Source organism: Anolis carolinensis, chromosome 6 (genome assembly GCF_035594765.1).
Source record: "Anolis carolinensis isolate JA03-04 chromosome 6, rAnoCar3.1.pri, whole genome shotgun sequence".
Lineage (NCBI taxonomy): Eukaryota > Metazoa > Chordata > Lepidosauria > Squamata > Dactyloidae > Anolis > Anolis carolinensis.
The window spans coordinates 106,758,445-106,783,978 of record NC_085846.1 but is presented as its reverse complement, the minus strand read 5'-3'; the positions used below and the strand labels follow the sequence as shown (position 1 = coordinate 106,783,978).

At 42.2% G+C, this 25,534-nt stretch overlaps 1 protein-coding gene across 1 annotated transcript in view; it reads right to left on the bottom strand.

Moving 5' to 3' along the window:
• Positions 1-25,534, bottom strand: part of larp4b (La ribonucleoprotein 4B) — an 81,023-nt gene that overhangs the window by 45,703 nt on the left and 9,786 nt on the right. The window contains exon 2 of the mRNA XM_062958194.1: positions 9,619-9,752. Coding sequence (XP_062814264.1) covers positions 9,619-9,699 — 81 coding nt within the window. The 5' untranslated portion in view covers positions 9,700-9,752. The remainder of the gene's footprint in view (positions 1-9,618; positions 9,753-25,534) is intronic.

Here is a 25,534-nt window from a genome sequence, read left to right as displayed (position 1 = left end):
CATATGCTATTGCCACTCAAAACTCAAAGTACAGTTACTGAGAAATGCCTTAGCGTTATTATCATACACACTCCAAACAATGTAGCTTATAGCTACATATTATGGATTGGGAGCATCCTCATTTCTTTCAGTTCTGAACCATTTGTTATGCTCGTCAACAGGCCTTGTGAGAAAACTACACTAAATGCTGACTAAATTCTTAAATAGAGGGCACCTGCACACCTAACCTGTTACATACTGCACGCTCATCTGACAACCGCTTTAAGCCTCCTTGTAGACAGAAAAAGAGGGTATAAATAAGCATTTTAAAATAATGATGAAATAATCTGATGAATACACAATATGAGATTTCCACTGAGATTAAATTCCTAACAGCAACATTTTAAAAAACACCCATACAAAAATTTCATCACCTTGTCTTTGATGGCAGAAGAGAAAAATAATATCTTATTTGCCAATGTTCAACTTGTAATTTACAGTATCCTATGTTGTAATCATTAGCAAAGAAATACCTTTCTGTCCACAACACCTAGGGCAATTCAGCAAGAGAAAGACTACAAAATCAATGAAAGAACGATTACATGTGATGTAACTTGGACAAGACTGCTAAGCAAGTTTGGCTGCAATCTGACCAAGATGAATATATAGTTCTCAGTGCCAACTTTCTAGACTAAATTATACACTGGGCAACACTACCCCTAAGCTAATAAGTTGGATGTCTTCTCTGGGTTACCCAAGGTGTTGTTCCCATGTTCCAAGTAAGGAGATAATAACATGCAATGTCTTGCCACTTGTTTTTTGTGTTTTCTGAGTTTCACTCAGTATCTGTAGGAAGAACTAAATGCTGCTGCTACTTCTTTGAAGCTCATAATGGTTTAAATTCAAAAGCCTGCATTGAAGGTTTGAAAATCTTTATCAACACAGTAAGTAAGAAAAAGCTACGTTAAGGTAAAATTAAAATCCCATGAATGTATCCCTATCCTAAGATCTAGGTTCAAATGCTTAAGGCCAAGAGAAATATGCTGACTCCTAAAATAAACAAATAGCATGAGGTTATATGAATTCACTCTGCTGATTCTATGCTTGCCAATACTACATCATGACTTTAGTTGTGTAATCTCTAGAGTTGCAGAATATCTTCACTGAGCCCATACCAGCCTTTCTGAATCTGATGCCCTCCATACATTCTGGGCTACAATACCCATCAGTTTCAGCTAGCACAGTAAGGGGTGAGTGATATACAGTAGGCCTTTCGTATCTGCTGGGGTTTGCTTCCAGGACCCAAGTGTATACCAAAATCCATTGATGCTTATGTCTCATTATGTATAATGGCCAAGTAAAATGGTGTATCTCATACAAAACAGCAAAATCAAAGTTTGTTTTTGGGGGAGGGGAAGAGTATTTTCAACATGTGGATGGGTAAATTGTAAGCAATTTGGTCCAAAACATTGGAGGATTCCATCTTGGAGAAAACTGTTTTAGAACAACACATACATCAACCATGTTTCTCAATGTCTAAGGTAGACTGAACTGAAAAGAAAGCAAAAACAATCTACCTTTGTGAGACTATTTATTTATTTATTTATTTGCGGCATTTATATACCGCCCTTCTCACCCCGAAGGGGACTCAGGGCGGTTTACAAGTATATATACATACAATATATATTATACAACTATATCGCAATATTATTAGTAATATTGCATGTAATATAAATATACAATTATAATAATGAATTATAATTATTATTAATATTACATGTATATACAATGTATTATAATATTAGTATAGTATAATATTATTATATATCATTATATCATTAAATTGTGATGGTTCATGGGCCATGTAGTCCTGTTCCTAGTGCTGTTGTGACAGATGAAGAGGAAAACTTGGGTTTTCCACCATTTCAGCCAGAAAAGGAACTATCTCAGCCAGAAATGGAGCCTTTGCACCTGCAGGAGGTTTGTATTCCAGAAGTCTGTCAAACAAGCCCTGAGCCAAAATCTCCCCCGTTTTCTCGCCATGATTTTTGTAAACAACAGAGGGGAGTCGAACAGGCGTCTCGCAGGAGTGCTAGGATAGCTGCTAAGCATTCAGCTGATTAAGCCTGCTTTCCATGGGAAACTTTAAGGAGTCATGCATCTGGACTCAGAGAATAGCTTTCGTTTCTGGTTCTCCAGAGAACTGCTCTTTGGCGGGAAAACGGGACCCTATTTAGGTGTTTTACCCACAAAGGGATCTTGCGGAGTCAATTCGTCAGCTACCGGAGTAGCGTGTGTGGACAGCTACTCCCGCTTCCAAGCCTTTGTTCCTGATTCCAAGCCTTCGTTTTCAGCCTTGTTTGCTCCACGGATCTTGCCTTGCTTTCCAGGACTCAGCCTTGCCTTGTTTCCCGGACCTTGCCAAGTAATTACCACGGATCTTGTTCTTGTTCCTCGTTTTCTTGTTGCCTTGGATCAAGCCTTGTTTTTCCAAGAATCAAGTTGCTTCCTAGCCTCGCTCTAGTTTCATGGACTAAAGGACCTTGTCATCTCCCCTCACTTTGCTTGGCAAAGTGAGTGTTTCGGTTATTGGATTACAACTTTGGACCTTAATATTTCATATTGGACATTGCTTCTTTGGACTAATTTTGCCCTTTCCTGAAAGGTCTACTTCTGGACTATTTTCTACACTTGTTTTTATTAACTTTATATATTCCTTCAATAAAGATATTAGATAGATTCTGGCCTCTGTGTATGGTTATTGGTGCTCTGCAGCCTGGGTCCTGACAGTTTGACTCCGCCACCCTAAGCACCAATTAACCTAGGCCAGAATGTCTACCGGAGCCGGATCGGGAGGCCAGCCACTCAGCTACACCATCGACAAGGAGGAAGTGGACCGCATCCGTGATAAGCTCAATGCGCAAGAGGGAGAAATAAAGGGTTTGAAGGAACGCGGAATCCGTCTCCCGGCCCTGGCGTTGCCAACCAAGTTTTCTGGAGAAGCTTCTAAGGTTCATGTTTTCCGTCGCCAATGCCAGGCTTATCTAGAGGCCCGCAATGCCGAGTTTCCCCAAGAAGACATCAAAGTGGCGTGGATCTACAGCCTTTTAGACGGGCCAGCGGCCAACTGGGCGACGGCACTGTTCGACCAAGTTTCCCCACATCTAAGATCAGCGCAACACTTCTTGGATCACATTAAGGCGACTTGGGGGATCGAAGACAATTTGGAGGCAGCCGGCCATAAACTCCGGCGCCTCTCTCAGGGGGACAGACCATTGTCCCAGTACATAGCCGAGTTTCGAGTGCTGGCCCACAGCACCGGATGGAACGACATAGCCCTCAGAGGTCAATTTCGGGAGGGTCTCAACATCGAGATGTTGGAGGAAATTTCCAAGGTGGATCCCCCCCACTCTCTCGAAGCACTCATTGATCAATGTTTACGAGCTGAAGTCATGCTTGCCAACAGAAAACAATGGGTCCGAGGCCAGAGCGGTAGAGCTGGGGCGAAACCTCCCGCTCCCACCGGCGTCCAGCCGCGTCCAGTATGGAGACCCCCGCCACCAGCCCCATACCCCAGAGGGAGCGAGGAGGTGCCGATGCAGTTGGGCAATGTGCGTCCCAGATTAGATGCCGCCGAGAAGGCCCGCCGCCAACGCCTAAATCTCTGTTGGTACTGCGGAAACGGGGGCCACTTCGCCAGAGAGTGTCCAGCCAAGGGGAAGCCCGCCGCACGACTGGCGGCGGCGTCCTCCACGGAGACGAAGACGTCTGAGGCGGCTGGCGCACAGCCGGCGGGGGAAGCCAGCGACCGGGCGTAGAGAGGCTCGCCAACCCGGTCAAAAAACCCACTCAAGAGCCGCCAACCGGGGTCCTATTTCTTCTAGTGGTCACCTTGTGGTCAGCAAAAAAAGGGCCCGTCATGGTCCATGCCATGATAGACTCAGGAGCCACAAACAACTTCATTGATAGAGAGTATGCCGACTCTCTGGGATTACAATATCACGACTTCAAGAACGCCCGTGTGGTGCAAGCCATCGATGGCCGCCACCTCAAGACGGGTCCAGTAAGCCAGTGGTCGGAACCCACCAGAATGTGGATAAGGGAACATATGGAAGAGATTTCCTTCTTTGTTACCGAGGTTCCCCATTTCCCTGTGATTTTGGGAATTCCATGGCTGACACTCCACGACCCAAGCATCTCCTGGTCCAACAGAGAACTGCAGTTTGCTTCAAAATATTGCCAAAACCATTGCCTTGTAGCCAAGGTCTGCCATGCCACAGACACTGAACCCATTATCACCTTGCCCAAGAAGTACTCAGAATATTGGGATGTATTCAATGAAAAAGAAGCCGAGAGATTACCCCCACATAGACCTTATGACTGTGCCATTGACTTGGTGGAGGGGGCCCCGATCCCGCGAGGACATCTCTACTCCCTGACTGAACCGGAGCAAGAAGCTCTCAGGGAGTTCATAGAGTCAAACCTTCGCAAGGGATTCATCAGACCCTCTCAATCCCCAGCCGCTTCCCCAGTGATGTTTGTGAAAAAGAAGTCAGGGGACTTACGCTTGGTGGTGGACTATAGAGCATTGAACAATATCACTAAGCGGAACAGCTATCCCCTGCCCTTAATCTCGGACCTACTAGACCGACTTCGAGGAGCCAAGGTCTACACCAAGCTGGATCTTCGGGGGGCTTATAATCTAGTTCGCATCAGAGAAGGGGACGAGTGGAAGACCGCCTTCCAGACTAAATTCGGATTATTCGAGTCCCGAGTTATGAATTATGGTTTATGTGGAGCTCCCGCAACGTTCCAGCATTTTGTCAATGACATCTTTCAGGATTATCTAGATCGGTTCTTGATCATCTACCTGGACGATTTTTTGGTGTTTTCTAGATCACAATCAGAACATGAGAACCACGTCAGAATGGTGTTACAACGATTGCGGGATCATGGACTTTATGCCAAGCTGGAAAAATGCGCTTTTGATCTACAAGAGGTAGATTTCCTGGGGTGCCGCGTCTCGCCACTAGGGCTCTCCATGGACCCGGCAAAGGTTTCAGCAGTATTGGAATGGCGGGCGCCAACCAACAAGAAAGAGGTGCAACGATTCTTGGGGTTCGCGAACTACTACCGCAAGTTCATTCCAGACTTTGCCCGCTGGTCTGACCCAATCACCAGCTGCATCCGTGGGAAACAGCCTTTCCGCTGGACAGATCAAGCAGAGAAAGGGTTCCAGCAACTAAAGAAATTATTCACGTCCCAGCCAATCCTTCAGCATCCAGATCCTGAAACCCCTTTTGTCGTGCAGGCGGACGCCTCCGATGTGGCAATTGGGGCTGTACTCCTACAACCAGTGGGAGATCATCTCCATCCTTGTGCCTTTTATTCCCGTCAATTGACCGCACCAGAGAGGAATTACACCATTTGGGAAAAGGAACTTTTGGCCATAAAGGCAGCCTTTGAAACTTGGAGACATTGGTTAGAAGGGGCCAAATTTCCCATTGAAGTCCATACTGATCATCGGAATCTAGAGCATCTAAGAACTGCCTGCAAGCTAAATCAGAGGCAACAACGCTGGGCTTTATTCTTTGAACGTTTTAACTTCCAAATTCATTATGTAACCCCAGCCCAGACCAAGCAAGCAGATGCTCTGTCACGGAAACCGGAATACGCTGCAGGGCGCAAGGAGACCTTTGATTCCCAGCTGCTACAGCCCGAGAACTTTGCCACGCTCACAGTGGGAAACACCAAATCCACTCCCATTGAATCAACTCCCTCTACTCCAGGGCCCCTTTGTGCTCAGGAAATCAGGGCTAGTCAGCAAGCAGATGCCTGGGTACAGGACCAACTTCGCCAAGGACTACATTTTCCCTTTTCGCTTAAGGATGGGCTACTTTGCTATAGAAATCATGTTTACATCCCCCCAGGACCGGGCAGGGAAAAAGCACTTCGTCTGTGTCATGACTGCAAGCCAGCAGGGCATTTCGGACTATTCAAAACCATGCATTTGATCCTAAGAGATTTCTGGTGGCCCAAGATCCGCAAAGATGTGGAAAAATATGTCAACACCTGCCCAGTATGCCAGCGCTCCAAGACAAGAAGGGAAAAGCCCTCAGGGCTTCTGCACCCCCTCCCTACCCCATCCCACCCTTGGGAAATAATCTCTGCGGATTTTATCACTGATCTACCACCTTCCTGTGGATTCACCACGATCCTAGTGGTGGTGGACCTTTTCACCAAGTTAGCCCATTTCATTCCTTGTGATGGCCTTCCCACGGCCAAAGAGACTGCAGATCTATTCCTACAACATGTTTTCAGATTGCATGGATTGCCCAAGAGTTTGGTCACAGACCGTGGGTCCCAATTCACCTCTCGTTTCTGGCAAGCACTACAAAAACTATTGGGCATAGACTCTCGTTTATCTTCGGCTCATCATCCCCAAACAGATGGGCAAACTGAGCGCACCAATGCCACTTTGGAACAATATCTTCGCTGTTATGTGAACTACCAGCAGGACAATTGGGCTTCCCTGTTATCGCTGTCAGAGTTTGCCTACAACAATGGGGTCCAGGCTTCTACTAAAGAAACCCCGTTCTTTGCAAACTACGGCTTCCATCCACGTTTCTTTCCTCCTGTCATTGAAACCTCAGAAGTTCCCGCAGCAGAGGACTGGCTGCAGGAACTCACAGCGGTGCAACAACTTTTGCTCCAACAACTGGACCAAGCCAAAGAGGACTATAAACGCCACGCTGACAAACATCGCCAGCCAGGGCCCGAAATCAAGGTAGGAGACCGGGTTCTTCTGTCCACTCGCTTTTTGCCCTCCCATCGCCCTTGCCGGAAATTAGATGCCCGTTTCATTGGTCCCTATCCAGTGGTGGCGCAACTTAACCCCGTGACTTTCAAACTCCAACTCCCGCGCTCTATGCGCATTCATCCAGTGTTTCATCGCTCCCTGCTCCTTCCGGCGGATGGTGTGCGCCCTGATGCAGACCGGCCGGCTCCCACTCCTGTTTTGGTGAATGGGGAGGAGGAGTTCGAGGTTCAAGACATTTTGGATTCTCGTTTTCACCGCCGCCGCCTTCAATATCTCATTGACTGGGTGGGTTTTGGCCCCGAGGAACGTTCTTGGGAAGACGCTTCCACAGTCCATGCCCCCGAATTAACCCGCCGCTTCCATCAGACCTATCCCGCCAAGCCGCGGCCTCGCGCCTCGGGGAGAGAGTCCCAGTTTGAGAGGGGGCTTGAGGGGGGGATAGTGTGATGGTTCATGGGCCATGTAGTCCTGTTCCTAGTGCTGTTGTGACAGATGAAGAGGAAAACTTGGGTTTTCCACCATTTCAGCCAGAAAAGGAACTATCTCAGCCAGAAATTGAGCCTTTGCACCTGCAGGAGGTTTGTATTCCAGAAGTCTGTCAAACAAGCCCTGAGCCAAAATCTCCCCCATTTTCTCGCCATGATTTTTGTAAACAACAGAGGGGAGTCGAACAGGCATCTCGCAGGAGTGCTAGGATAGCTGCTAAGCATTCAGCTGATTAAGCCTGCTTTCCATGGGAAACTTTAAGGAGTCATGCATCTGGACTCAGAGAATAGCTTTCGTTTCTGGTTCTCCAGAGAACTGCTCTTTGGCGGGAAAACGGGACCCTATTTAGGTGTTTTACCCACAAAGGGATCTTGCGGAGTCAATTCGTCAGCTACCGGAGTAGCGTGTGTGGACAGCTACTCCCGCTTCCAAGCCTTTGTTCCTGATTCCAAGCCTTCGTTTTCAGCCTTGTTTGCTCCACGGATCTTGCCTTGCTTTCCAGGACTCAGCCTTGCCTTGTTTCCCGGACCTTGCCAAGTAATTACCACGGATCTTGTTCTTGTTCCTCGTTTTCTTGTTGCCTTGGATCAAGCCTTGTTTTTCCAAGAATCAAGTTGCTTCCTAGCCTCGCTCTAGTTTCATGGACTAAAGGACCTTGTCATCTCCCCTCACTTTGCTTGGCAAAGTGAGTGTTTCGGTTATTGGATTACAACTTTGGACCTTAATATTTCATATTGGACATTGCTTCTTTGGACTAATTTTGCCCTTTCCTGAAAGGTCTACTTCTGGACTATTTTCTACACTTGTTTTTATTAACTTTATATATTCCTTCAATAAAGATATTAGATAGATTCTGGCCTCTGTGTATGGTTATTGGTGCTCTGCAGCCTGGGTCCTGACAAATTGATACAGGAGACATGGTGGAAAGATGTCTTCCCAGCCCCGCCTCCTTCATTCTGCTCCAGATATAAAACTAGCATAGCATGTTATTGCGGATAGGGGCCTCTAGCTGATGTAAAAAGACAAGATGGACTATGCTGCTCATCATATTTCTTGCAGAGATAGATCCTAACACCTTGATTACTTTTATTTAAAATTGCATCTACACTACACCTAAAAAATTATTTCTGGACATATAAACCTTACATCACTTGTGCGAGACCAAAACACCATGAAGAATATACTCATCATAGAAATGAAAACTTGATGTAGCAACAGAAATCCTCAAGTATATTCAAAACTTTGTCTGCGTTACATGACAGGTTACTCTCAACACAATCAATGGTTTTATACCCTTATGTTTTATTAAATTGTGCTTTTTATCTGGATTGTTATATTTAACTATGTTTTTATTTTAATTGTTTTTGCTCTGACACATTGTTTTGTATTTGTATCTATGAGCATTTTGTCTCATATGTAAGCCACTCAGAGTCCCTTTGAGGAGATGGTGGCGGGGTATAAGAATAAAGTTGGACACATAATATAATTTTACTTCTATTATTCCCCCCCGCCTTTTTTCCTTTTCTTTCTTTTTTTTTCTTCTCTTTCCTACCTTTATCCCCCTTCCCCAACTCTCACTTATCCTTATTGTTCCACTTTTAATGTATGTGCATGTAAGAAAATTTGAATTTTATATATATATATATATATATATAGATAGATAGATAGATAGAATAAAGTTGTTGTTGTTGTTATTATTATTATTATATTTCTACTGTAGGTAAGTATGGCAAGCACAACCAAAAGCTAAAAGATACTATCTATTTTATATACAGGCAGTTCCTGGGTTATGAACACGATAGGTTCTCTAAGTTTGTTCTTAAGTTGAATTTGTATGTAAGTTGGAACAGATAAATTTTATGTCACTTTGGCCAAAATATTTTGTTTAGTTTGGAATAGATCAGGGAGGGGTTAACACCCCTGTAATGTTTGTTTTGTTGTCTTGTGTTCCTTTTCAGAAGATTTTGCCTCACTTTCCGTCCCTGTGACAATTGGATTTTGAACATTTTGGACTGTTGTGGCAACAAGGATTGGCAATAAAGCTTCAGTGGAGGCATCTTTTTCCCATGATAACTCTCACAGGAGTGACTTCCCTTCCGAGAAGTAGATTACCTGTTGTCTCACCCCCATTTGTAACTAGGAATCATATGTAAGTCAGATGTTTGTAACTTGGAAACTGCCTGTACTTACTAGAACTGCATGATAATGAACAGTGTGAAGAACGCAGTGCAATTCTTTTGGAAAACAGTTTGACAAATGCTGAAAGACATGCAAGTATCAAACAGCACCTAAAATAGTTTCAGCTTCATGCAAGGCTTTATCATTATACTTACTAGATGAGAACTATCTTTAACTTCTTGTACTTGCTGCACCTGCGGTTCAGCCACAACTTTAGTGTCCTGATCAGAAGTCATGAGCTGCCTGCTTTCTGGCTCCTCAAAGAGAACTATATCGATCTCCGTCTAAGCTGCAAGGCAAGAGAAAAGAAAGTTAAATGATGCATAATATTCAGCTAACAGTTGTATATAGAATATATTAGCAGTCAATGTAGTTGATACATTGCACTGAAAATGTTCAGAGTTTATATCCAATCTTTCATGAAAATGACTTGGGTATTTTTATATTATTCAGTTTCACTAACAAATATTTTTCTTCTTTTAATATAACGTGTGCCCCATTCTATGCCATTTCAGGAAAGTTCTACTGTCCAATTAAAGGTCTGCTCAGACATCTTCAGATCCAACCCACAACTGCTACAGTGCTTCTAGTCTCAAATACTATTTTTTTCATTTTGTTGTTGTTACTACCAGAAAGTTACTTTCTAAAGAACACGATTACAGGTTATCAAGTTTGGCAATAAATAACAGGCTGTAAGAGTAGATGATCTGTCAAACCAATGTTTTAAAGAAATAGCAGGGTCCATTTCATGATACATTGAACTGATAGTCTGCCCAGCTGACTCCATGGAAACAACTGGCATTTGCAGTAAAGAGTGGACAGATGACTGTACTTGTTTGCGTAGCAAGCTAGCAATGTTTATAAACAGGTTTCTCCATCTTTGAAAATAATTACTGCTTGCTTCTAAGAAGGGTATCAACAAAAGAGACAACAGCACATTGTTAAGGTGTGAAAAATATTGATCTGTAAAGTAAAAAGTGATATTTGACTGATAAAGTCATTTGATGATGCTGAGTCTGTCCAAGTTTAAAAGTAAGGTCACTGAAAATTATCATCACACAATCTGAAATAACTCCTTGACACTTGTATAACAAATGCAATGAACAAACTAAATTGAATGTTAACATAATCCACTTGGTTTGTCACCTATGTGAGACTTCTGAATGATGCATTTTAATACGTGTATACTAGTTGCATAGTAACTAGAGCTGTGTTCATGTCAGGGAAACAAAATTCTTGCTGAGCATTAAAATCTTCAGTTGTCTCTGGAGAACCAAAGCAAACAGCATTACGTTTTCATTGCTTTATTTCCTAGGGCTCCTTCAAGAATGAAAATATGACAAGCACTTAACCTAATGAATAGTAGTAGAGAAATGAGCAGAAATGGTTTGACTATACAGAAGCATCTCACTTATCTTTGATGGGCACCTGGATAGCCATTCCAGCTGAGAATATGAACTAAATTTTGAGGCAAACTCTGAAAATTGAGCATACAGTCAACTCCATCACATGTGCTGGGGTTAAGGACATTCCTGCCAAAGTGAAAACCCACCAGTTTCACTATAACCCACAACACACATAGTATTAGCTATACTGATCTTCCCTTTAAGTCTTTGCTGAATTGGTTGAGGGGGGCAGGAACAGTTCTACCACATAGTAGTAGTATACTGTAATAATAATTGTACATCGAGGTGTGAAATTGCTGCTGGACTATGAACTATTCTGATAAAAAAGTACACATAGAATAGCATGAAGACACAGAAAGCTTTCAACTAAAGACTGAACCACACATGCCAACCATCTCTATGCAATGTGTTTTCTACTGCATATACTGTCGGTGCTTGCAAAGTACAACCAGCCCTCCATATTTATGGGTTTTGATTTTTGTGGATTTGATCATTCAGTTTTGTTCAAAATGTTCTCTGTGAGTTTCTAGATTGTTCTGTGCAATTCTGGTGAAAGCCATGCTGGAGAACACAGATGATGTTTTAAAAAAAGATTTTTTAAAAAACTGGTGCCTTTTCACTTTGTCAGGAATGTCCCTAACTCCAGTGCATATGATGGGGTTGACTGTATACTCAGTTTTCAGAGTTTGCCTCAAAGTTTAGCAACTGTGTAGCTTGTGTGTATTACATATCCCGCACATGTGACAGCAGGTATATTGTATATATTGGAACATACAATTATTACAGGGTTCAGAATGGGAAACATCTTTAACAGATTCTCATCTGTTAATAATGCTATCTGTCCACTCTCCAAAAAATCCAATGTATTTTTATTATTTTATATTTGTCCTTTGGTAGTACTGTATTAAAGGTGTGGCTTGAAACACTACTGTTATGGGGAAAAATCCAAATCTATTATTGTGACCATACAGTATCTAGGGCGTTGAAATTATATTAACATTTATGTATAGTATAGATATAAGAGGTAATCATATTATTGATTATCTTTGATTAAAGGGTGGTTCCACTTTATAATGCTTCAGAATGAAAATTCATAAAGGCTGTTTTGGTCTAAAGTACATTTTACCACTAGCAATGTCAGTGTATACATGCCTACTATAGTTACTATCCTTGTTTTATTCTGTGTGAAGCCCAACATACTAATACTAAAAGAAATTATTCATGCTTGTATTTAAACTCTACACCAATTTCTGCTTGCAATCACTGGCTTACACTAGCTAATCACCTTTGCTGGTTAAACAAACAAACAAACAAGCAAATAAACAGAAGAATGCATCTTTGAATTTCCTTGTTCATGATCTGCCTAATCCAGAGGTGAGCAAAGCATACCCCCCACCCCTGCTGTTTTGTGTCTAAATTCCCTGGGCCACTTTTCTATCCACAATCTTTTTTTGTTGTTTTTAAACACTATTGGGATTCAGGGTAGTTCTTCTGTATCCAGGAAGATTCCAGGTAGGAAAGAACTAACCCTGGATTCTTTGCAGTTGCTCATCTCTGCAGTAGACTTTAGAGTAATGTCTATTAAATAGCAAGATTTGAAAAACCTATATTTGCTGTGGTATAATTATTCCAAAGAAAATCCTCTCCACCATTCATCAATTACTGCTGTGTAATCTTCAGTTGTAACAGTTAATTTGGTGGACTGTACTGTGGACCTAAAGACATGGCTGCATGAACTGAAAGCAGGTATGTGCCATTTCCCTTTTCCTCTGCAACTCCTGTGCACGTTTGGGAGGAGGTGAGGCTTTTAGGGGGAAAAAATCTGCCTTCAAAAGCCAGGTACATTTATGGGATCACAACCTGTTTTTCCCATGGTAGTGGTAAAGTACCAAAGCCAGAAAGCTTTCCCATACTGGGATGTGACTATTTTTTTAGAAAGAATGTGCTCATTTTGGGTCAAAAAGGTATACTAGCCAATATGAATTATTTAAACTATTACAGAAGAAACTTTTCACAACTGCCTCACTAGCATAACTGTATTCATTCACAGAAATTTCATAGAATCATAGAATAGTAGAGTTGGAAGAGACCACATGGGCCATCCAGTCCAACCCCCTGCTAAGAAGCAGGAAATCTCATTCAAAGCACCCCCGACAGATGGCCATCCAGCCTCTGCTTAAAAGCCTCCAAAGAAGGAGCCTCCACCACGGCCCCGGGGAGAGAGTTCCACTGTCGAACAGCTCTCACAGTGAGGAAGTTCTTCCTGATGTTCAAGTGGAATCTCCTTTCCTGTAGTTTGAAGCCATTGTTCCGTGTCCTAGTCTGCAGGGCAGCAGAAAACAAGCTTGCTCCCTCCTCCCTATGACTTCCCTTCACGTATTTGTACATGGCTATCATGTCTCCTCTCAGCCTTCTCTTCTGCAGGCTAAACATGCCCAGCTCTTTAAGCCGCTCCTCATAGGGCTTGTTCTCCAGACCCTTAATCATTTTAGTCGCCCTCCTCTGGACGCTTTCCAGCTTGTCAACATCTCCCTTCAACTGTGGTGCCCAAAATTGGACACAGTATTCCAGGTGTGGTCTGACCAAGGCAGAATAGAGGGGGAGCATAACTTCCCTGGATCTAGACGCTATTCCCCTATTGATGCAGGCCAGAATCCCATTGGCTTTTTTAGCAGCCGCATCACATTGTTGGCTCATGTTTAACTTGTTGTCCACAAGGACTCCAAGGTCTTTTTCGCACACACTGCTGTCAAGCCAGGCATCCCCCATTCTGTATCTTTGATTTCCATTTTTTCTGCCGAAGTGAAGTATCTTGCATTTGTCCCTGTTGAACTTCATTTTGTTAGTTTCGGCCCATCTCTCTAGTCTGTCAAGATCGTTTTGAATTCTGCTCCTGTCTTCTGGAGTGTTAGCTATCCCTCCCAGTTTTGTGTCGTCTGCAAACTTGGTGATCGTGCCTTCTAACCCTTCGTCTAAGTCGTTAATAAAGATGTTGAACAGAACCGGGCCCAGGACGGAGCCCTGCGGCACTCCACTTGTCACTTCTTTCCATGATGAAGACGACGCATTGTATCCAGAAACTTTTCTTTTCTTTGGAAAGGGGAATTTGATACAGAAATGTTGGGGCTTCTAGTATCTTCTGTCAATTTAATATTGTTGCCATTTCCATGTCAGATGCTGTTCTTTTCAATCATACTTGTTGGGCAGAGGTAAACATCCTGCTAGCTAAAACCTTTTTTAGGTTAATAAGATACCACAGAGATGCCAGCAACTTTTCTTCTTTGGAACAGAGCTGCCTAGGGACAAAATGCATCTCTAACAGGAAAGGGCATTACAATACTGTTTATTCTCCCTTTTGAACTTAGCAGTTTGTATACGATTAACATACGTCATTATACCTTTGCACAGCAGGCATCTGATTCCAGCTGCCACATTACAGCTGTGAAATGTTTTAATCTGGAGAACACAGAGATCAGCAGCTCCATTTCAGGAACCGTTCACACAAACTGTCCCTCTGTTCTTACTGCCAACCAAGCAAAGCTAAACCATTAAGTGTAGATTTGTCTACATGTTTGAAATGTGCTCTTCTGTATCTTTGACCATATTCATCTCTCTGAATTGGACATTTTCTTTCTGCTCCCCCCCCCATCTTTTCCTCTCTACCTAGTCCTATCCCTCAGCCAATCCAGTTACCTTTAACCCCTTTTTGCCTGATGTTTGTCAAGTGTCTGAGTTCCTGCCCTCCTTAAGACATGACTATTTTAACTAGATCATTCTCCATAACCCTAGGACTGAAGCAGAGCTGCTACAAAAATCCAAAATTACTGTGTCCGAGGTGGCCACAGAAAGTATAGGCAAAAAATAAAACAGAAAATAAAAGCTCACAGTACAGGTGTCTTAACCATATTCATTCAAAACATTTCTAAGAGCCAGGGCCGGTCGGAGATAAATTTAAATATTAAGCGGGGGCGCTGAAAAGCGCCCCCCGCCGGCCCCGCCTCCTGCGCCCTGGCCCCGCCTCCCAACCAGCGTGCCCTGGCCCCGCCTCCCGCGCTGCGTGGGAGGCGGGGCCAGGGCACGCTGGGTGGAAGGCGGGGCCAGGGTTGGCCCCGCCTCCCATGCTATTCGCCCTGGCCCCGCCTCCCACGCAGCGTGGGAGGCGCGGCCAGGGTTGGAAAGAGGGAGGCTTCGCCGCCCGGGGAGGGAAGGAGCGATCTCCTCCTCCCCTCCCCGGGCGGCGAAGGAACCAGGCTTCGCCGCCCGGGGAGGGAAGGAGCGATCTCCTCCTCCCCTCCGCGGGCGGCGAAGGAACCAGGCTTCGCCGCCCGGGGAGGGAAGGAGCGATCTCCTCCTCCCCTCCGCGGGCGGCGAAGGAACCAGGCTTCGCCGCCCGGGGAGGGAAGGAGCGATCTCCTCCTCCCCTCCGCGGGCGGCGAAGGAACCAGGCTTCGCCGCCCGGGGAGGGAAGGAGCGATCTCCTCCTCCCCTCCGCGGGCGGCGAAGGAACCAGGCTTCGCCGCCCGGGGAGGGAAGGAGCGATCTCCTCCTCCCCTCCCCGGGCGGCGAAGGAACCAGGCTTCGCCGCCCGGGGAGGGAAGGAGCGATCTCCTCCTCCCCTCCGCGGGCGGCGAAGGAACCAGGCTTCGCCGCCCGGGGAGGGAAGGAGCGATCTCCTCCTCCCCTCCCCGGCGGCGAAGGAACCAGGCTTCGCCGCCCGGGGAGGGAAGGAGCGATCTCCTCCTCCCCTCCCCGGGCGGCGAAGGAACCAGGCTTCGCCGCCCGGGGAGGGAAGGAGCGATCTCCTCCTCCCCTCCGCGGGCGGCGAAGGAACCAGGCTTCGCCGCCCGGGGAGGGAAGGAGCGATCTCCTCCTCCCCTCCCCGGCGGCGAAGGAACCAGGCTTCGCCGCCCGGGGAGGGAAGGAGCGATCTCCTCCTCCCCTCCCCGGGCGGCGAAGGAACCAGGCTTCGCCGCCCGGGGAGGGAAGAGGGCGAAAGAGGGAGCCACAAGGCCAGGGCGCACTGGTCGGGCGGCGGGGCACCGTCAGAGCGGTGCCCCGCCTCCCTCCCAGCCTGACGGCGCCCCCGGGACCTGCGCCCGAGGCGGCGGCGTCACTGGCCTTTATGGTGGGGCCGGCCCTGCTAAGAGCAGAGTTTTTTCATTAGAAAGAACTGAACTGTTGAAGGTGTTATATCCACCTAGTAAATTGGGGGAATGCAGCTACTAATAAACTGACATCTGAAATGGAGACCTGAGGATTTACAATTCGGACTACATTCTCCCAGAGAGATAGTGGCTGGGAGTTTCCAGACCATACCTTGAAACTAAATGTCATTCTATTCCAAACATCTAATTCCCGAGTCATATTTTCTCTAAATTTGAAATGGGAAACACACTTCATTTACCAACCCTCAAAGATTTACTTTCACTTTTACAGATTATGAAATAAGGAGCAAATGTACCCTGTTTCCCCTAAAATAAGACATCCCCAGAAAATAAGACCTAAATAATCACTAAATAATCCATTTTCACCCAATGGAGAGGTACGGAACAATTATCCACGGACAATCTTATAAGAAAGACATATGGCTACTTCAGTAAATGGAGACATTAAAGAGGCTGCTTCCCTGTAGTTGAGTATTCCATGTTCACAGCATGGATGGGGAATGTTTGACTATCTACCTTTTGTTGCACTGCAACTTCCATTATTTCTCTTAGCTAAACTACTTTGACCCAATAGGAGTTGCAATCCAAAACATCTCATAGGTCACAAGCTTCCTGGTCCTGAATTACAAAACACATTTTAAAAATCTCATGGCATGCTCATGTTTGATAATATATAGCTTAAGAATTACCACTTAAAGCTTCAAAAATGTTGTAGGAACTCTGATATTACAATTATTTTCTCTACCTCAACTGAGGTTCAGACAGATGTTAAACTACTAATGGTCATATAACTCCAAAGAGCAGTGTCACATAATAGATGGACGCCAGTCACTGGCACTGAGTATTCCATGCTCAGCCTTGGCAGGAACATTAGTTGTTTCTGGTGATCTGGCTGAGCACCCAGTTCTAGTTCATCCTTGGCCCAGATCATTCTTCTCTTTGAGACAAAGTAGGAAAAACTCATTTGTCTGCCTAAAGCCTCTTTCAAAACACATTACTGAAGTTGCAGTCAGTATTATGATTACGGGAACTGTGCTTATGAAACTATTGCAAGTCTCTATAGTTAAAGAGTTCTAACTGCAGAGATCACATATCCATTACACAGCTAACAGATATGATAGTTAAAGAGATTTTATTATAAAGATTTGCAACATCTTCTGGAGCACAATAATGGCTGCATTTAATTAAAATAACCCTTTTGATTATGCAAAGTAGGCTGAAAGGATGCTACAAATAAACTTCAAATATACCTAGGTGACATTAAAAAAAAATAGAGTCAAGTTTACAACACATTAGTATGAGTATTTTTATTTGAGCACTGCAAAAGCACTTTGGACAACAAAGCTAGCTATGACAAAGCTGAACAATCCAAAAGCTTTTTTGTGGTTCTGCCAAAGACAACTTAGCATTCGAGGAGCATAGCAACAGACATGGACATCTGGCTGATCGCCCTAGCTCAAAGTTCAAGAAGCAGGTTTAGAAGACTTCTTTTTCAAAACAAAACAAAACACATATTAACAATTCACTAGCTCCAATCATTTGCTGCATCATAAAGTGAGACCACCAAAACCTATGTAAAACTAATATGATTTACGTAGTTTTAAATAATTACAGTTACATGTGTTCACCCACTATGTTCTCTGAATGTTAGAAATTAAATCATTTCACATTTTGTTTCAATTTCTTCAAAAAGACATTATCAAGAGCAAATTTAAACACAAATTATAATCTTAGTGAATTTCATCTTAAACAACTTTGGGAGTGTCTCAACTATCTTTAAAACTATATTTGAAATGGGTAGTTACAGTAGATGTGTACAGCAATGAACCTTCCCAGAGACTATGGAAGAACCCTCCTTTTTTCTTTGGCAAGTGTGAAATAAGATAGTAGGTTGATTATTAGATAAGGCCTGCCTACTCACTACAAATAAGGACAGACTATATCATAGTCACCGAAGGAGAGCCCTATGGATTTTAGAGTAATCTATGAAGCAGCAGTTGACACTGAACCTTCCTCCAATTACACAGCCAGGGAGTTTTCAGCTCTCCAGATGCTGACATATTACTCCTCCCATCATACCTCACAAATGGATAGTTAATTCTTTGTAAAAGCAACTGCATTATATTTTATAATTACACAGAGCCATTTGAGGACCTGAACCTGAGCTAACAATATCTCATTGAAGGATTATAAAACTGTGTTAGATGTGTACAAACTGCAGATTTAGAATCATTTTTGAGAAGTTTAACAAAAAAAGTAAATTCTTATTTCTATTTGGTGTTCTAGGCTGCATTTCAGAGGGAGGAACTGGAAAAACCACTTCTTGAGTAATCCTTGCCTAACAAAATGCTGTGAAATTCATGGGGTCACCATAAACCAACAGGTACTGGAAAACACACAAATGCACAATATGCCATTACAAATGCTGAAGAAATCTATTAGTACAGCATATAGGAAATGCATGTAATGACATTTTTGCTTCTGTGAAGAACAAGTTAGTTTCCAAGAGTTGTTTTACAATGGTCAAGTAGATATCCTCATTAAAAGGAAAACCTGAATAATCTTAAAGGAAATGTTAAAAAGTGGGGTTGGTGGGTGGATGGAGTGGGGTGGGTCATTTAAGGAGAAGTCAACCTGAAATAGATGCTATAACCAATTTTCTTGCTGGTTCCAAAAAAGGAAGCTGTCCCTAATACCTTTTCTCTAGTACTGTGTTCAGATGAGCCTTTTCTTAATTTTTAAAGAAAGAATGTCAATTTTTCCTGTGTTGAGCTCAGATGGAATCAACTTCAATGGAATCTGTTTTTAAGAACACCAAATGCTTCAGGACAACAAGATACACACTCACAGCAAGCATCACAATCTCATATAATGCCATTTCCTAGACATATCATCAATGGAGAAGAGTTTTACATTTTATGTTAAGACAAATGTTTCAGGCCCTGTTCAGATCAATACATATTTAGCTTCGCTCTACTCAGCTCTCTCAAGCCATAGCTTCAAATATATAACTGCATGTCTATTTACTGAAGTGCAAATACCCAAAGCTTTTATAAATAATCTAGCAGTTTTTGGAAAATTTAGAATTGGTGATTCACCAGGGCATTTAGATTTTTAAAATAGTCATTAGGAATAAGTTTCTTCAAAAACTACACGGAAATATGATAGAACATGAAATCTAGTATTAGTGATTCAAAATCCTTTACTTTGATCAAAGTCACATACAAAAATATTAAAGCCCGTTTCTGAGAAGTTCTCATTAGTACCATCTCCTGTATCTAAAATAAATTTGTACTACCATTTTACTTGATGTGAAAAAGAAATAAAAATACAAAAAGCATGAATAAAGATACCACCTACTTAGAAATAAGTATTCTAATTTCACTCTGGATAAAACAGCTATACCAAAAAGTGCCCACTGTAGATCTTATTCAAACATTTCAGTTCAATTTACGGTGGGAGTCTATTGCTGTATGGCCAACATGGTTACCTCTGAATATTTTTCCTGGATTCAGGGGAACCTAAACAAGAGGGAAGTAAGGACTACAACAGCACTTTGAGGTTTCTACCTCCAACAAAGATTTTCTTTCAGATTATAAGTGCAGCAGTACAGAGACTTCTGGATAAATGCAATGTTCTTGACCTAAGAAAGGGGCCTCTGGCTTCAGACAAGTCAGAGAGACCCTGTATCTCATGAGGAGCAACTTTATTACTGCTAATGGAGTTTAAATGTCACTACCCTTTATCATTGTCCTCACATAGCCATTAAGATCCCTTCAGACCAACTGAACAACACACATCTGATACAAAATGTATGCTTGTGAATGCAACACTGTCACTTTCCTTTTTCTGCATGATATTACCTATTGAAGCCAGTTGAGCTTCAAAAGCTTGCATGATGTGTTTTGTGCATTTTGGTTGGCCAACAAATAAACTGTGCTTTTGTGGATTTTGTTTAATTTTGCTGTATGGCCAACACTGCTATCCATAAATATGTTTAGCAGGATTCCAGATGTCCTAGTCCATCCTCTGTTTTGCATACACTGTAAGGAATTCTAGAAGCAGCTGCTGTTTACCTTTCCTGATGTGGGTGGGCATATACAACTACTGTAGGCCCATGTTCTTTCTGATCTCTTCTTGCATAGACATATCATTACAATCTAACACAAATGCCCATGTGTCTCCAGTCTACTTTCAATAACCTCTCAATGTCAATGCAGCTAAAAAACTATCAGCTTTTAAAAAAAGATATATTTGTTTTAAAGTTGTAAGCTGTTCTGAGGAAAAAGATGACAGATGTATAAAACAAAAGTTAATAATGATAATCTATTCACAGGTGAGTATTAAAAAGTCTAATTTTCAACTGGCCTCAGCCTTAAATTTTACTACATAATGACTACCAACTATTTGTAGCAAACCCACTGCTGTAGCTAGTTAATGTTTGTGTGACACATCAAAATTTATCTTCAGTATAACAGTGTTTATCACCTATGTTCTGGCAAGGTGCCTAGATCACTACCATTCTAAGCTGACAATGCAATCTCATCACAGAAGGAAAACGTCAGTATGGAAGTGTGCACAACTTTTTCTGCCCTGTGCTATCTTCATCCCTTTATTGCTGATCCCTGCTTGCTTATAAGCACATTATGTAGGCTAACCTATTCTGGACATTTTAGCCTAGAACAAACTCTGCAATCTTGGTATCTTTCAGATGGGTCAGGCTACAATTCCCAGAATCTCAGATGAAATAGTCAAAACACACTTGGAGAGCATAAAAATATTATTTGTACAACAACCTTGTACAAATAATGCATCAACATTACATATGCAGGAGCAGCAAATTCAACACAACTCAGAAAAATTGAACCAATGGCTAAACATAAAAAAGAAGCTCCTGGTGGCGCAATGGGTTAAACCCTTGTGCCAGCAGGACTGCTGACTGAAAAGTTGGGAGTTTGAATCCGGGGAGCAGGGTGAGCTCCCATATGTCAGCTCCAGCTTCCCATGCGGGGACATGAGAGAAGCCGATCAAAAGATAGTAAAACATCAAAACATCCGGGCATCCCATTGGCAACGTCCTTGTAGTTTCTCAAGTTGCTCCTGACACAGAAAAAAATATATATTGGCTGTGTAGCATTACTACATCTGAAACTATCCACAGATGTGTGTATATGCAACTGAAACTGCACTTGCTGTAAAATACCTCTTCTAAAGTAATTGCATGTCAGAGTTGTCCTCTCCTACTACTATGCTTCTCTAAACATGGTCTTGTCTATGAATATTATATCACACCATCTACTTCACATCTACATATTGGTTTAGCTGTACCCAGCACCATATAGAATAGTAATGTAACAATTAATATAGAAAATAATTTCACAAGAGTAACTATCCCACAAAAAGTGTTAGTAGCCTGATATAAACACATGGCTGGATTTAAATATAATTTCTAACATATCTGCTGTCCAATCTTAAAGCTTCAAACCTAACCTATGACTAGCAAGTATGCAGTAAGCTTTTTCAATCAGAGCAGAATTCACTTTTCAATAAACATGCATTGCAAAACATTGCCAAAGCCCCAAGAATTACAAGAACAAAAAGGAGCAAAAAATAGTAATAAAAGGGTCTAAGAATTTGAGATATTTTTACCTACATGCAGAAATGCTAAAATGCAAACATGTAGAAAAATCAGTTGTATAGGACTCTTGCAACATATTCAGCTGCACAAAACATTACAATAAAGTTAAAACCATGTAAATATGTTAGTTGGATGACATCATTAGATACCCCACTGGGTTGTAATAAAAGGCCATATTATAACTTCGTGCTGAAATGAAGCCCATGTTGTCCCCAATGGGGTTTTCAAATGGAGGATATTATGAAATCAGTATAGAACAACAGAGAAGGTGCTTTCCTAGATTCTCACACCACAAAAGAGCAAACCTCAATCCTGAGAAAGGTGTACATGATGAGAGTCACTCCTTCGGATATTAAAGTCCCAAACTATAGAGCTGTAAAATGATAGGAAGTACTCCTTGAATTCAGACCAGAAGAACATTTATTTAAATGTTACACAGTTTCTATGTAGTCAATAGTCTGGATGAGATGACAGCCACAAACTGTACTTTGAATTAAATTGCCTTTTTATATTATAAGCATACTTCACTTAACAAAGTCTTTTAATTTTTCTCAGCTTTCTTGTCTTCCATCTAACTAAAATGTTTAAAAGAATCATCAGCATTGGGAGGCTACTAAAGGACAGTTGGGGAAACAGACCTTTACTATCTGTGAAACAGCTCCCCATACGGGGACATAAGAGAAGCCTCAAACAAGAATGGTAAAACATCAAAACATCTGGGTGTCCCCTGGGCAATGTCCTTGCAGATGGCCAATTTTCTCACACCAGAAGCAACTTGCAGCTTCTCAAGTCGCTCCTGACACAAACAAAAATCTGTTAAACAATGCAGTAACACCTGTATGCTTAAAGAGCACAATTCCACTCCAGCTGACCCAGCTTCATCCATAGGCTTGCTTACAGTGGGCAAGATAAATGGCAAATCCCTTTTTAAACCTTTTATGGGTATGTGAGAAAAGAAAAACAGAGAAAAAAGGGAAAGCTTAGTAGCTCTCCCACCCCACCTGTTCCTGAATGTTTTTTGGTTTTTTTTGTGTGTCAGGAGCAACCGGAGTTGCTTCTGGAGTGAGAGAATTGGCCGTCTGCAAGGACGTTGCCCAGAGGACGCCCGGATGTTTTGATGTTTTACCATCCTTGTGGGAGGCTTCTCTCATGTCCCCGCATGGAGCTGATAGAGGGAGCTCATCCGCACTCTCCCCGGGTGGGATTTGAACCTGGCAGCTTTCAGGTCAGCAACCCAACCTTCAAGTTACGAGGCTTTTATCCCCTTGGCCACCGGGGGCTCCAGTTCCTGAATGTTAAAAAGCACAGATCTGTAAGTATGGCTACTATAAGATCTGTAAGTGTGGGCATTGTAAGACTAAAAATCAGAAAAGCATACACTTCCCTGGATGCATTTTGGAAGAAGCAGCCTTTCAAAGATTTAAAATATCATGCAAGGTTTTTGACCTTGCTGTTTCATAATATATGTGCTTACCTTTAGTACCAATTAAACAGTTTGGTGAAACATATTCAGGCTGCTCTTCTTTTTCTGGATGTAGGAACCTATTTCACTTATTTCCATGTTATTTGTGTCTATGATACCAAAGTTTCCGTTAAAGAAGTGTCCCAGGAACACATCTACTTAGTTAACTGAGGTATACCTATATGCATTTTAATGGGGGCATGGAGGATATATGACTGTCCCACTGGCAGCAAGAGTCAAGCACAGTCCCTGGGCACAAGGTGGTTGCTAATCCCCACTATGGAGCTACACAATCTGTGTCCATGCTAACAAAAGGCTTCCTTAGCAAGGTGTGTTGTTTATCCACAGAATACTAGGAATTGTGAGAGGCGAAAGAGGTCCTCTGAACCTTGAAGGTCTCATCTTTATGTACATCATTTAAAGAAAAACTCTGTCTTTTATACTGATACTAAATTTAGTAGAACATCAATGAGGCATAGCAGTGACACTACTCATCTTATGACACAATGACTTCTTTCGATTACACACTCAACTAGTTATTAAGAATCTAGAATGACAGGTTCCAGAAATTCCTAGAACAACCTTTTTCAATCAAAACAAAAGAGGGGAGAGCAAAGATGTTTCACATGAATGTGATATTGGCTTATTTCACCAATAATCTTCATGTAAGATTTTACGCAAACAATGAATGTTTTTTCTAAACCATTTTGCAAGAAATTATGAAAAATAATGGAAAAAAACAGACTTGTGGCTCAAAAAAGGCAACGGATTTTGGAGAGTCAAAGGGTAATGTAATAAGAAGTAAGGAGAGGCAACAGATCAGGAAAGTGTTCTAGACATTGAACCAGATTTATATGCACTGCATAATTTTACTAAACAATGCTTGAAAAGACTACCAGCCTTCACAAATAAGGCACTAAGACTGTTCTCAAAGTTTCTCCAAAAATGGCACTTAATATGTCCAGATCAGTATATCTATTAGGCTGCACAATATTGTACTACAGCAAAGCATGGCCCAGTCAAACAATTTCACAGGCTTTCAGTTCTGAAAACATACATTTCAAAGTCTGGAAAGATCTAATGTTTAGTTTCTTAAAAAGCCAAAATATCACAATTCTGAATTCAAATTGTAGCTATCCATGGTCAGATTTATCTACTAAATCTATGAAGAGTTGTTGTATGTTTTCCGGACTGTATGGCCATGTTCCAGAAGTATTCTCTCCTGATGTTTTGCCCACATCTATGGCAGGCATCCTCAGAGGTTGTGAAATACCTCACAACCTCTGAGGATGCCTGCCATAGATGTGGGTGAAACATCAGGAGAGAATACTTCTGGAACATGGCCATACAGTCCGGAAAACATACAACAACCCTGTGATCCCAGCCATGAAAATCTTCAACAACACATTAAATCTATGAAGCTTACATTTTTGAGTAACAAATCTAAGCTTTTGAAGTTTGTGTTAATTTAACTAGAACATACAAAAGGAAAATTAGTAAAACAAACTGAAATTTAAACATTAAAATTTAGCTGCACAATATTTGTTACAACTACTGTAGATGTTTCCATGCAGACCTTCCCCCTAAAAATAACAATAGAAAACAATGTTTCCATATGTCAAATGTTTGATAAACATTTTGTCAAAATTTACACTAAGTTTCAGTTAGGGCTGCACCTATAGCCTATCAAAATGCATGTATCTTGGAAACCTAATGCTTAGAGTCAGCTTCCTCTATGAAGTATTTCTGGTTGTTAGCTTACTTCTCTTAATTACTATTCATATGTCATATACATTGATGGTGCTTGCTATGTCGTGCATGCCAAAGTAGAACTTCAGCATATTTGCCTGCCTACAATGTATTGTGATCTATATATACTTGACCATTCTGTACAAACACGTAATTATAAAAGCATGTAAGTGCCAAAGATTCTTATGCCACTCTCTGCAACCTACTTTTCCCATTTTTTTTATTATTCTGGATTCCATCTTGGTGTGTCAACAGAGTTTGGAACAGGAGCAAATTACACATTATTATCCATGAAGTGTTGGCATGCTTCTTCATTAGATTTCCCTTTCATAAATCTAGGCCACTGGGAATCTGGATATACTGTAAAATAATATGCTGCAAATAAAGTTTTATGTACCACTTACTGGCAGAAAAGACAAATAAATGGACCCTACAACAAATCAGCAAGAACTAGTTTGGTGTAGTGGTCTGAGTTTTTGATTATAAATTTGGAAAAGAATTGAATCCCCCCGCTCAGTCATGGAAACACACTGGCTGACCCTGGGCAAGTTACATTTTCTTAGTCTCAAGGAAAGGAAAAGGCATGCCCCTCTGAACAAACCTTACAAAAAAGCCAAAACCCTCACTTTAGGATTACTACATCTCAGAAAT